At 33.7% G+C, this 14,376-nt stretch overlaps 1 protein-coding gene across 14 annotated transcripts; it reads right to left on the bottom strand.

The window, feature by feature from the left end:
• Positions 1–573: 573 nt before the first annotated feature.
• Positions 574–4,881, bottom strand: LOC110655587 (uncharacterized). 14 transcript variants are annotated; one of them, XM_058136749.1, is made up of 5 exons: positions 4,436–4,879; positions 4,256–4,351; positions 3,939–4,037; positions 1,403–3,224; positions 574–851 (listed from the first exon to the last, which is right to left on the bottom strand). In XM_058136749.1, the coding sequence occupies exons 4-5, from the start codon at positions 3,152–3,154 to the stop codon at positions 681–683; spliced, it is 1,923 nt and encodes a 640-aa protein (XP_057992732.1). In that variant the 5' UTR covers positions 3,155–3,224; positions 3,939–4,037; positions 4,256–4,351; positions 4,436–4,879; the 3' UTR covers positions 574–680. The 14 variants fall into 14 exon arrangements, with proteins under 14 accessions (XP_057992732.1, XP_057992730.1, XP_057992735.1 ...); XM_058136747.1 differs by having other exon boundaries at positions 3,964–4,037; XM_058136752.1 differs by having other exon boundaries at positions 3,939–4,013.
• Positions 4,882–14,376: the final 9,495 nt, after the last annotated feature.

The following is a 14,376-nucleotide window of genomic DNA, read 5'->3' as shown; positions in this document are numbered from 1 at the left end:
TGCTAATAATATGGTCCAAAGATAGAATGGATACACACCACGGCCTCCTGCTGTGCAGTATTGAGAAGCATCATGAATTGTCATTTGCAAAGTATGCCCAACACCTAGTCTTGAGATGTGAATAAGGTAACCAACACAGAAACACAAATTTACTGTAAGTCCGCATCTACTCAATAATTGACACTACAACCAACCAGGATTCAGATATGTTAACAAAAGTACTTCAGATGGTAGAGAAATAAGTTAGAGAGAAAAAAATCACTTTAAAGAAGGAAAACCATTATCCTCTTCAAATTGAAAATTAAGATCTTTACCACTCCATCCCATTAATCTACAAAATATCAGAGAAATTATCATATTCTAATGGGTGAAAGATATTCAGTTTCAATTCTCTTTATCAAAAACTTGTACACTTTTTCCATTAAAAACAGGTACGCTTAACCAGAACAAAATAGGTTACATGAGTTTTATTGTCTGAAAATCAAAGGATAAAAAATCTTAATAACTAGCAGTAGCAGGAACCAACAAACCTATGATAAGTCTGACATTAAACAAATAAACTAACCAGAAAAATGAAAAAAAAATCTAAATTTGTGTATAAATACTTAAATATCGGCTTACAAAGTGCTGTAATACAGTAAGGGGGTTACAATAACTACATAAAACCAATCTGAATCTTGCTACTTGAACTCCTGTACATTTTGGGGTCGGAAAGCAGGACTTTGGGAATGAATAAATGCCACTGCAATTGAGAAAGACTGCAACGCTGAAAGTGTTGACTGAAAATTAACAAAATACAAGCCATTATGGACATTCACCATCCTCAAGGGGGGAGCACTGTTCTCTGAACCCTGAAAAATTTGAAGTTGAATCATTGTAATATTAGTGCTTATTCAAGTAAATATAAGGCTACTAAAAAGTTCAGGCACATTAAGTATTCAAATAGCACCTATAGATGTTAGTATGTGAAAAAAAAAATCATTGGTCTCCCTATAACTATATAATTCTTATAAATACCTAGAAGAGCCCCAGTTATATAATCTGGTGGACAAATGATGGGAGTGCCAAGTATAAAAGCAAAAAATTAAATTAAAAAAAAAAAAAAACCAGTACCACATTTTGTTCCTGAAAGTTTTTAAGTAACAATCAAATGCTGAAGCAAAAAATAATAACTTCCAAAATATTCATAGGTAATGCATAACCTCAACCATGGACATGGAAGATATCAGAAGATTAATTGCCTAAAAGTAAAAGCATGGAAGCTACAAATTATGTGAGGACAAAAAAAAATAATTAATAAAGTTGTACAAGTTCCTTTTGGCTTAGAGCCATTGAGAGAGTGATGATAGTTTTGGCCAATTCAAATTATAATGGATAGAAACATAGAAAGATATCAACATACCTGCATGATCAAATCAACTAATTTGCACTCTCCCTGCATGTCTGCTTGGGGAGATAGCTCTTTTTTACTCAATCTGTTCGTAAGTACTGTTAATGGGCACCCTAGGTCCCAGCCATCACAGTCACAACATCCACCTGATCTCCATCTTTCAATGAGACTGGAAGGACCACCATTTCCGGTCCTTGGACCACCGTGAAGACCAGCTGGAATAAGAACATTCATACCTGTTGAACAGTCACCAGTATCTCGCACACAACAACCAGGAGGTTGTGAGGATTCCCTGAGATCATCTGTTTGTTTTGGACTTGATTTCTTGAGAAATTTCAAGCCCCATCCTCCAACCTTATCTTGAAGATTTGGTGGAACATAGTCCTTCACAACAATGGCAGCTAATTCAAGATTTGGTGGAAGATGATTCTCTAAAAAATTGGCCCCACAAAGTGCATCAATATTATTATCTGTATCTTGAAAGGGCTCCCAAGAAAAACTCTCCGGTATGGCACTTGATCCACTAAATCTGGAGGTAGTTCTCTTCTTCATTGAGTGACTGGTCCGGAACACTTCTGCCACCTTCTTTGACAATCCCTTATTCTTTTTGAGGTCATGGCTTGAAGTTTGCATTCGCAAAAGATTTTCATTAGCACCAAATAAAACAAACTCTCTCTCCATGATTCTAGATTTGTTTGGGCACATGGTAAAAGAAGTCGATACCTTCATCTTACCTACAAGATGAGAGTCACTATCATAAATCCCATGTTCCTTTTGGCCACCCATCCTTAAATGGAATAGATATGTATAGTCCAAAGCTTTATCTTCTGCTGATTCAACCTTCCACAAGTTGGCCAGATAAACCATCTTTTGATCATCCAGGGAGAAAAAAAAATGGGGGCTCTCACCGTTCCATGTGCATTGAAGCATGCCTTGAGTAACAGTGGCAGAGAGAGATGAAAAAGACTGATCAGAACATGTAAAGTTTGCACTTGACACAAAAGCAAACCTTTCATGCAGAGTCTCAGATTTATATTTATGGTTTCCTGGAACTGATGCTTCCTTGTATAGGTTGTTTGATGAACAATTACTCGACACACTTGGAGAGTTCATGTAATCGTAACATGTAGATCCGTCAACATCACTGAAACTCATTTTCTCAAAATTGGCATCACCATCATATGCACCATATTTGTGAAACAACGGGCTGTTAAGTATATTTGCCATACTATTACTACCCATGATAGAACCAACAATACAGTGTCCTGCTGGACCAATAACCACACTCTCATTCCCAGGTGCCAATGGATAGTCAAAATGAAACCTAGGGAAATCACATGTATTTCCACTCTTAATTTTAGCTGGACTCAAGCCATCAGACAAAATGTCCATTTCTCCCCATTCCAAATTTAGGGAGTTATTGCGAGGAGCTGCTTTTGAAGCACTAATGTGAATTAATTCTAGGCAATGATGAAGATATTTCTCGTCTATGGTTACCGCATGCCTTGGGATCCAACTCTCCAAGACACAAATGCTTCGAAGAAAAGAATCCTTAATGTAACTTCTGCTGCGTTGTGATTGCTTTACTTTCAAAATCAGAGTGTGTTGTGAATTTTTCCTTCTCACTAAACTTTTTGATTTTGATTCTGAACAATTCAAATCATTGTCACCTGATAATCGTCCATCCTTGTTGGAGTTATTTGATGATGAACCCTCTCCAGCATGGCCACCTTTCTGAGCATCAGAAAATGTATCTTCCATCATGAAACCCCTTTCTAATAATTATAAAGCATACTAATGGCAGACAACTTTGCTTTCCATCTTCTGTCTCCAACTAAATAATATGAATACGAAGCAACCATATTAGATAAATCTCCAACTTGTATCTCAAAGTAATTTGAAAAGGAAAATGACTGGTTAGCATTAATAATTGCAAAAAGAGGCATGTGTATTTCACATCAGAATCACATAGAGTTGCATCAATTAAAGAGAGAGAGAGAGAGAGAGAGAGAGAGAGAGAGAGAGAGAGAGATCAACACTAGTTGTCAAAAAACATGATGGCGATAACATTGAAAAAGGCAGAGCACAAGCATCCATATTGGGCTCAAACGAAGCAAATAATCAACAAAGTACTTTCGGCTCTTGATTTTACTTTATTTTGTTTATTATCTGAAATAAGAAATTAAGGCAATACAAAAAATGCCAAAATTACCAAGTAGAAATCGGAATCGAAGTTATTCAAGAAAGAAGAAGTTAATCTCCTAATTGTGATTTTACTCATACGGAAATAAGTAAATTGCATATTGGAATCATATCAAATCTTAAGCAAAATGAACAGGAAGAGAAAGAACTCATAGATTACATTTTCAGAAAGGTATCGAAAGATAGATTGTAACTCATCCAAGCATCCAATATCATAACACAGTAAAACCAGAGAGAGAAAAAGAAAACAAATCACATATATGCTCAAGAAAATTGATGGAGTTGCTCAAACTCATTGAAAGATGTAATTGCAGAATATAAATCCAGCTTCAATCAGTCCAAGCACCTCACTTCAATTCAACTATACTCACTCAAACTCCCTCACTCCTTCTCTGGGATCTCCCGAGCTCGAAAACTCCAGCTATCCTTAATATAAAAGAAGAACCTTAAAATTGTCGAAAGGAAATCATTAGAACAGAAGAAAAAATATCAAATTTTCTTCTCTTGTACCACTTTACAAGGACAGACCCGCAAACCAGGAAAAAAAATAATATCCCCATAAATACAAATAAATATAAAAGCACTTACAGAGGAAAGGAACAAAACTTTAATAATATACAGTAGTACTAAATAAAAGAGCAGGAAACCAACTTTTTTTCTTACCAGAAGCAATGGATCCAAGCACCAAAATCCACTCTCTCATCACAATCTGATTCCCAAGAATGCAAACACTTAATTATCCTCCAATTTTGAGCTTATCTTCAAGAAAAAGAGCAACAAACCAGGAAAACACGAGAGAGAGCACTAAAAAACAAAATCAGCTAATACTAATAAATTATATACCAGGTTCCACTAAGCACAATGCTCCTCTGTAACCCCCTCCTCCACACACCCCAAAATCCAGGATTACGCGTCGGACCCACTTAGCTTTCACCTCTTCATTCTTCCTTCAACAATTACTACAATATTTTTTGTCCAATATAATAATAATCAGAGAAAAGGAAGCTTTTTAACAGAGAGAAGGAACGAAGAAAATAAGCTGGTACCAGTGATAGGTACAAGCATAGAGGACACTTGCCAAATACGCGCTAGTAGCGTCAGCCATCAGATAGAAGATTTTTTAGAATGGTTTTGCATTGAATTTATAATTGCAATTTGCAAGGCAAAAATTTGTAGGGCACGTGAGAGAGAGAGAGAGAGAGAGAGAGAGGAAAGGGCAAAGGAAGGAGATGGATTGTATTGGTGAGACGTCCTTGCCTTTATGTTTGGCCGTTTGCTTCAGTTTATTTATTGTTGAGGAAGCTCATATTTTCTCGGTTCTCGCACCCTTATTTAATGATGCTCATACGATTTTTAATATAATTCTCTGTTCTAATGAGGTCCCCTTCTTGAAAGGCAAAATTATTATTTTTCTTTTTTTAAAAAAATAATAATAATAAAGTAAATTTGCTTTTTTAAATAATATATATATCTTTTTAAATGACAAATTTCATTGCATAAAAGTTCTGAAGACAAAAGTATATATTCCTAATGCGATCACAAAGACAAAACTCCAACCTAACAGAATAGGCTCAAAGCCCTTGCCAGTCAACCTTATAACTAGATCTCTCAAGCAAAAACTCAGGAACAGCACCTCGCACAAAGCTATAATCGAAAAGTCGAACTGGATCGATTAACTGAAAAGGAAGGAAGGGAACTCCTTCCACTAAAGTCGTAAAGACCAAGCAAGACTAGTAAAACCAGCAACTCCACACCCTTAAGCCCAATACCATCAGGAGATGTAGGATTCAAAAGACACCAACTTGGAAGAGAGAGGAGGCAGAGGTCATAGCTTCTCTGTCTCATCTAGGCCAATAAACACTTTTGAAATGTCGACTCTTCAGATACCCAAGGTGCCTTCCTTTGAAACTCTTCCGAAGCCAGAAGCCGAAAGCCTTCCACCAAGCAAAGGCCAATAACAGAATTCAGGGAAGCTACCCATACAAGCAGAGCTTCAAAACCGCAGTTCCCACAACTAGATCTTCTCCGAAATACCCTCTCCATTAAAAGCTCCAAGATTTGCAAAACATAACACATAAACCCAAAACTATACATAAATCAAACTAGGAAGGAGAAGAAAACCGATCATCGAACACTGCCCTTTATCTAGAGGAGTAACAGAAGACCACTAAAAACAAGCACTCGACTAAATTTAGGAGAATGCAACTGGAGAAAGCTAACTAAAAAGATTAATATGTACATAATTAAAGATAGTGAAATGCTTTTTGAAAAACATAATATAAAGCAGTTTATGGACATAAAATTTTGTGTCAGGGTATTGAAACATTTTATTTATTTCTCCATTTTGTATAAAAAAAATAAAGCTTATGATTTTCTTTTTTATCTTTAAATAAAAATGTAATGGATTCTCGAATGAAAAAGAAATTTAAACCAAAAAATATAATAAAAAATAAATAAAATGGGATGGTGCCACATACTTCATATCATATTGATTATGACTATATTATTTGTAAATAATTTAGTAAAATTCGAAATGTAGTAATCACTTCTTACATAGGTTTAAATCATTGATAATTGACTTTAAAAATTGAAATGGAGTAAAGGAGACACATGTCTATATGGTGGTGGCAAATTTTCATTACAATAATTATTATGAATATGGAATATCTCCGCTACGTAGTCAATCTTATTCCAAAATCACAATGATGATGATCAAAAATAAAAGAAAGTGAGGCAGTGATAGAATAAAAGGTGGGTTTATGCCTTGTGGTCTCTAGGCCAAATTCAGTGGGTGCAATTATGTGGGGTGAGTTGAGTTGGGTGGCAATTGATATGTCACCGCCTCTATTGCAATGCGTACTTAAAAGAAAAAGAAGAAGAAGAGTCTCTAGTCTAAACATGGAGGATTTGACCATAAGCACCTAAAGCATGTGCAATATGTGGGATATGGTAAGCTCATATCACACTTCATGACTATTGACTCCAACCTATTCATCAATTCAATTTGATAATAACAGTTGATGGTAGTTAAAAATTTGTTGGGATTGAATTCATATGCAGGAGATCTCCAAGCTATAAAATCCACAAATTTTATAGTGAATCTACAAACTATTCCCTTCCCTTCGCTTTTATATATGTGTTTCTTTGGATACCGCCTAATGCCTAGTATTTTTCTTAGGAACAAACTATTTTTCTTAGGAACAAAGTTTGTTTTTGCCACTCAACTTTTTTTTAATGTCCAATTTTATCCAATTTTAACTTTTTAACTAATTTATCCACATTTTTTTATTTAAGATTAAATTTGTCTCTCCTCCACGAAAGTGAAATTTGTAACACTCTGAATGTTTAAATAATTATTTTGTGCAGTCACTTGAGTATTGTCTGGTTTGGCGAGCTCAAGAGGGGCCGTATGATGTTGCTATTGTGGGCCTGAGGCCCTTTGTGCTGCGTTTTATTGAATTTTCATACAGGGGGTTATGTCTACTTATAAGGAAAACTCTATTGAAATTTCGGCAATACCTTAAAATTTATTCTTGCTTTTATAGATTAAATTAATTGGTTAATTCTATCAGTTAATTGATAGAGGTCAGTGTATATGTATAAGCAAATGGTGCCGGCCAATCATCTTCTATCCAGTCGGCCTAGCTGTAATTGGGCCATCCTCTCTGTGAGTAGATATTTATTTTATTTATAATTTTAATATTATTATATTTTTGACATGCTCATGCATCACTTATACTTATATTTATGTAGTTAAATATTAGGCATGCCCTGTTTTGCATTTATACTTGTGATATTACTTTGATTGCTGTATTTCGATAATCTGAAGCTGTATGTGTGAGTTGGTGTGTATGTGGAGTATATGGATGTGGGTAGGACGGGTAGACGTGGCTGGAGCTTGACTCGCTGAGATTCGATCCTTATTATGGATAAGTCGGGGTAGGTACGACTTTGATTTGATCTCGCTGGCCCCCGCATATGGATTATTAAGTGAAAGTCCGACTCGAGTTGATCTCGCTGGCAGGCCTTGGATTAAGAGAGATGGGTAGGGGGGTCAGCTCCTCATATATGTATCCATGAGTATGAATATAACTTGGGTGCGTGAGTGCTCCAAATTATCTTTAATGTGACCTGACTTGTTTACATGACTTGTATGAAGATGATGCATTTCATTTCTAAGAGTGCATTAGAATTAGATAGTTATAGAAATTATAGGTAAAATAAATATTTACTCTCTAAGTCTAATGCTCACTCCTGTTCACTATTTTTTCAGCATACAGGAGAGCCTTGTTGTAAATGACCTGTTCCTTTCCTCACAAGTCCACTTATGTTTATTTTGTAGAATTTATGTAATCAAGGGAAGTTTTAGAACTCCGCATGTGTAGGGGTTATTTAATTTGATTTGGGCAATAAAAAATTATGTCTATTTTCTTTTGAAAATTTGTAAACTTCTTATGATGCATGTGATGTTGAATGGACTGGGTATATGGCTTGGTTTGAGAGAGTTGAGCTCCCATTTGATCTTATTGTGATTTTTGGATGATTTTGAGGGTGAGCTGAGCTCCCCAATGGATTGGATTTTTGTGTTTACAGGTCATGTGAGCCAAAAACTTTCCGTTATATGGTCCATATTATGGTCGAACTCTGTTCAATTGTTTCTTTGAAATTGGGCCAAATATGGGTTTATGTTTGGGTTGAAAGATAATTGGGCTTACTATGGGCTTCGGAAGCCTTATGTTGACCCAAGTCCTAGTACTGGTCCAGCCCGCGAGTTCGAGTCGTTACAAGATTGGTATAAGAGCTTAGGCTCTATATTCATGGGAAAGAGTATACTTGGGAGTGTAAAAGGAGTCTTGTTAGGATGTTACATGCGGAGTATAAGATCTTGTTTTGTCTTCTTTTGTAATTTCTTGCTTCTAGATTTTGCATTATTCCTTGAGTAGTTTAAGAGTGCTTCAGTTTAGCACCTAGGTTTTGTGAAGTACGTGGTGACGTAAAATAGATTTAGTAGACGTGTTAAGGTCTGCCATAGAAATACGTACTATAAGAAATGCTATATTTATGTAAGTATGGGTCTCAGTGGTGTGCCTATCTGGTGCTAGGCACGAGTACATAAAGGTGAGTTTTGATAATATAGTTACCCTAGATAAGGGTAAGGATACCATTGCTGGTAGTCGTCAGTGGATGACCCAGTCATAGTAAGTTTATGATATCAGTAGATTCAAGAGAGATAAGAGATTGGGAGGCCTAGTTTATCGGGACATATCGTAGTAACTATACAATATTCTTGATGCTTGCTCTGTAAGCTGTAGATTACAGTACCGACATGGGAATATTATGTAGAGCTACGTGCTTCCCTATGATGCTCCAGCATGGGGTGTTTGCAGACAGTCTCTGTTTTGGTGCAGTTATGCTAAACCAGAGTTTTATTTCTGTAGTGGAGTTAGGAAGACTCCTGGTTAGAGTTTAAGACCCTTCAGATAGAATATCAAAAGTTGCAATTGGGAAATAACTAGAGTTAGTGAATCAATTATCCTATTTTGAGTGCAGAATTATAGCATAAGTAGCATGAGACTAGAGGTTTTTAGTATGGTTGCAGTGCCATGATGACACCTACTTAGTGGGATCATCTAGTCTCTGATATGAATTCTTGGACAGTTTTGACATTTCAAGTGATGTTTTGCCTAAAGATTTATAAGAATAGTATATCCCTCGTGTATCAGCAATATGCCAAGTACAACCTTACTCCCTAGGGAAAATCGGGGGCTAGGAATAAGGTTCATAGCCTATGAAATGATAATTTAAAGAGTTATGGCATGATAAGAGAGTAAATGATTTGACATGGTTTTGGCAGGGTGGCAGATACAGTACCCTAGTTACAATCAGTTATGATGTAGGGCCTAATCTTATGCTTTCAGGAAGGCAGAAGAATGCTACTAGTGATGGTGACCTAAGGAATAGTGTCCTAGATGGGACTGTAGAGTGCGGTAGAGAGTAGTTGATTTAAGTATCCTAAAGAGTGTCTAAGTTCCATCATGGAAACCATAGGTGATTGGTTTATGATGGATGAAAAGCTCGTGAATTGAATGATAGATTATGGTACCCAATACCATAAGTTTTGACTAATTTGGTAGATATAAGAAAATGGAATTCCTATAGATTTCCTCCTTGAGGTATTGGAGGGTAGTTATAGTAAAGCAAAGGAAAGGACAATGATTGTAAGTCAGTGAAAATAAGTCATAGGATATCAATAGATAAAAGGAAATATAGGAATGAAAATTTGGATAGTCAGTATCAGGTGTGACAAGAGAGAAATTTGAACAACAGTAGAAGTGCTAATCAGAGTAGTAGAAGGACCAATTATGAGTAGTGCAAAGGTGAAGATGACCTAACAGAGACATTGAAAGGTACATTTATCTAGTGTAGCTGTCAGGTTAAAAAGAAGAATGGAGCTAAGGAATAAAGTAATCAAGGCTCTATTTTTAGTAATATTAAAGAGATGAACTAAAGAGCAAATCGAATAGCGAAGAATAGGACAAGATTAAGAAGATCAAAGTGAGATATAAAGTACGTAAAGTGTTATCCTGAGCAAGGTAAATAGGGTGAACTGAAAAGCAATATTAGAAAGCTCAGAACAAGATTATTTGAGTGAGGATAGTTACCAAGATATGAAATCCAAAAGTGCAGGACTTAGAGCAGATAATAGTTTGGGCAATATCATGAGCCAAAACATGGAGTTCAGAGTTACAGGATATGGATCAAACTCTGTCTATTCCTATTCCCATAATGGAGTAGGTAGCAATGGGATTGAAACCATTTAAATTTATAACAGTGTGAGGAAAGTTAGTTAAGGAATGCAACCAGAACAAGTAAAAGTTATAGGATATACAATGGTATCTTGAATTGCCTTATTAAGCGAAAGAGTGAATTAATAAGTAGTAAGTTAAATAAAAGTAAACCTAATGATTCAAATAGGCATAACGAGTAAGTTAAATTTTTCCCTCCTCCATGAAAGTGAAATTTGTAACACTCTGAATGTTTAAATAATTATTTTGTGCAGTCACTTAAGTATTGTCTAATTTAGTGGGCCTAGGAGGGGTCGTATGATGTTGCTATTGTGGGCTTGAGGCCTTGTGTGCCGCGTTTTGTTGAATTTTCATGCAGAGGGTTAGGTCTACTTATAAGGAAAACTCTGTCGAAATTTTGGCAATACCTTAAAATTTATTCTTATTTTTATAGATTAAATTAATTGGTTAATTCTGTCAGTTAATTGATAAAGGTCAATGTATATGTATAGGCAAACGGTACCGGCCAATCTTCCTCTATCCAGTTGGCCTAGCTATAATCTGGTCATCCTCTCTGTGAGTAGATGTTTATTTTATTTATAATTTTAATATTATTATAATTTTTGTATGCTCATGCATCACTTATACTTATATTTGTGTAGTTAAATATTAGGCATGCCCTGTTTTGCATTTATACTTGATGATATTACTTTGATTGCTATGTTTTGATAATCTGGAGCTGTGTGTGTGAGTTGGTGTGTATGTGGAGTATATGGATATGAGTAGGACGGGTAAACGCGGTTAGAACTTGACTCGCCGAGACCCAATCCTTATTATGGATAAGTCGGGGCAAGCACGACTTTGAGTTGATCTCGTTGGCCCCTGTATATGGATTATTAAGTGAAAGTCCGACTCAAGTTAATCTCGCTTGCAGGCTTTGGATTAAGAGAGCTGGGTAGGGGGATCAGGTCCCCATATATGTATGCGTGAGTATGAATATAACTTGGGTGCGTGTGTGCTCTAGATTATCTTTGATGTGACTTGACTTGTTTGTATGACTTGTATGAAGATAATGCATTTCATTTCTAAGGATGTATTAGAATTAGATAGTTATAGAAATTATAGGTAAAATAAATATTTACTCTCTGAGTCAAACGCTCATTTCTGTTCACTATTTTTCCAGGATACAGGAGGGCCTTGTTGTAAATGACCTATTCCTTTCCTCACAAGTCCACTTATGTTCATTTGGTATAATTTATGTAATCAAGGGAAGTTTTAGAACTTCGCATGTGTATGGATTATTTAATTTGATTTGGGCTGTAAAATATTATGTCTCTTTTCTTTTGAAAATTTGTAAACTTCTTATGATGCATGTGATGTTGAATGGACTAGGTATATGGCTTGGTTTGAGGGAGTTGAGCTCTCATTTGATTTTATTGTGATTTGTGGATGATTGTGAGGGAGAACTGAGCTCCCCAATGGATTGGATTTTTGTGTTTACAGGTCGGGTGAGCCAAAAACTCCCCGTTGGATGGCCTATATTATGGTTTGACTCTTTTCCGATTGTTTCCTTGAAATTGGGCCAAATATGGGTTTATGTTTTGGTTGAAAAATAATTTGACTTATTACGGGTTTCGGGGCTTATGCTGACCCATGTCCTAGTGTCAGTCCGGCTCGCGAGTTCGGGTCGTGACAAAATTCAACGCACTGTTTCAATGCATGAGTTTTTTTTTTTTAATATTAATTAACTAAAATATAGGTTAATTACTTTAAAATTCTTTAAAATTTTTGTTAATTATAAATAAGCCCCTAATTAAAAATATTATCTTGTTTAACAAAAATTAAACTTAAAAATTTTGGTTAATTACAAATAATCCCTAATTAAAAATAGAATAAATTACAATTTAATCCTTAAGGTTTGACGAAAACTATATATTAATCCCTATATTTTTAAAACCCACCTATTTATTTCTTGAGATTTTAATAAATAGTTAATTTTATAATTAATAGTTATTTTTTAAAATTAACTATATTAATTATGTTAAAAATTTTAATATGTAATTTACAAATTTTTAATTTGTAAAATTAAAAATTTATAATTTTATAAATTTTTAATTTTACCCTATTAGGGACTATTTTGTAAATTTGTTAAAATTTCAAGGATTAAGTAGGTAGGTTTTAAAAATATAAAAACTAATATATAGATTTTACCAAACATCAGAGACTAAATTATCATTTGCCTAAAAAAAAATTCATTATTATTAACAAAAATTAAAATGATATTTAATTAAATAAAATATTTAAATTATTTTTAACAAAATTAAATGTTAAAATAATATTTTAATATTAAAAGATAAAAAAATAATTGAATATTTTGGATTGGTCACTTGTTGTACACTTAAATAGGGAAGGGTAAATTTGAGCTTAAATAGAAAGATTTTGGTAAGTTAGACAAAGAACTTAAAAATGTGTAAAATTAGACATTAACAAAGAGTTGAGAGGCAAAAATAAGCCTTTGGCCATTTTTCTCTCTATTTCTAGGTGTTCATATCTATTGAAAATTTCATTCCAATCAACCATTTAACAACTAATGGAGGATTGGTAGTTAATTTGTGAAATGTCATTTATTTTTAGGCTTGAAGCTTAAGGACAATATTTTAAAGCCAACCAACCATTGATTGGTTTATCTAGGAACTTCACACAGAAAGTTCATAATCCATGAAAACCAAAGATTAATTGCACATAATACTATGTTTGGACTAATTCCAATGACTAGTCATTTTATATGACTATTTTAGTCCCTCCTTCAATCAATCATGCCTTACCATAGATTATGGATTTATTTTTATTACATGTAAATTACTAAATTATACTCATCGTTATAATTTTCATTAAAATATTATTTTTTTAAAATATTAATCTAGGCACTATAAAAATTTATTTTAAAATATTATTTAATTTTATTTTAAAATTATTATAATTACATTATATTAAATTTAATTTTAAATTAAATTTTAATATTATTTAATCAATGTATTTAAATAAATATTATCTAATGACAGTTCAAATATTAATTAATATGAATATTAAGTTTACATAATAATAATAATTTTTCTTCTATAGATTTGATTTTTAAACTAAAACATAAGATAAATATATAATAAAATTTATTTATTAAATATATGAGTACAAATATTTGTATCTCAATTGAGTCCAGCAAGATTTTCCATATAATACTTGTGCAATAAGGAGCCAACTAGGTAAAGCATGAGCTCACCTTTTCTCCATCGCAGGCCTCAGAGAGCCTGCCATTTCAGGCTCTGGTCCACATTCAAAATTAACGAAGTAAAAGTCCCACGCTAGAAAATCGCCAAGGACACTTTAGGCTCAAAAGGCAACAATTTTCTTTGCCTTCCCCTTTCAAGACAGAGCACAGGAATGCGAAGTTTCTGTGTGACTCTGTCATTGGTTGGATAAGTATTACTCGATTTAAATTGAATAAATTGAATCGTATTATTTTAATTTGATAATTTATTTTAATTTTTAAGATAATTTAGTTTGGTTTAATTTAATTCAATTTTATATTTTAAAAATTTTTATTATTTTGATTCGGTTCGATTTTATAGAAAAAAAATTAATTGAATCGAATCAAATCAAATTGTTTTATTAATTTTAAAATTGATTTATTTTTATATGAAATTTATGAATTATATGTAATTTTATATATATAAATTGTTTAATTTCATTAATTAATGATTATTAGATTCAAATCAAGGTCAAAATCATGTTAAATAATTTGAAAATAAAGTCTAAATTAAAAAACTCATCAAAATTCAAAAACTGTTCACTTTAAACCAAATCGAACCAAAATAGAATGGTGTCAACTAATTCTGAGACACACAAATAAATATAAGGTATGTGAAAGTTAAGTCCTCCATGTTATTTCAATTTCAGAGAAGTTTGTGATAGATGTGTCAACTATTTCAGATTCTCTGGACG

The sequence above is a fragment of the Hevea brasiliensis genome, chromosome 15, assembly GCF_030052815.1.
Source record: "Hevea brasiliensis isolate MT/VB/25A 57/8 chromosome 15, ASM3005281v1, whole genome shotgun sequence".
Lineage (NCBI taxonomy): Eukaryota > Viridiplantae > Streptophyta > Magnoliopsida > Malpighiales > Euphorbiaceae > Hevea > Hevea brasiliensis.
Note: the sequence above shows the minus strand (reverse complement) of the source record. Positions and strands in the feature narration are given on the sequence as shown.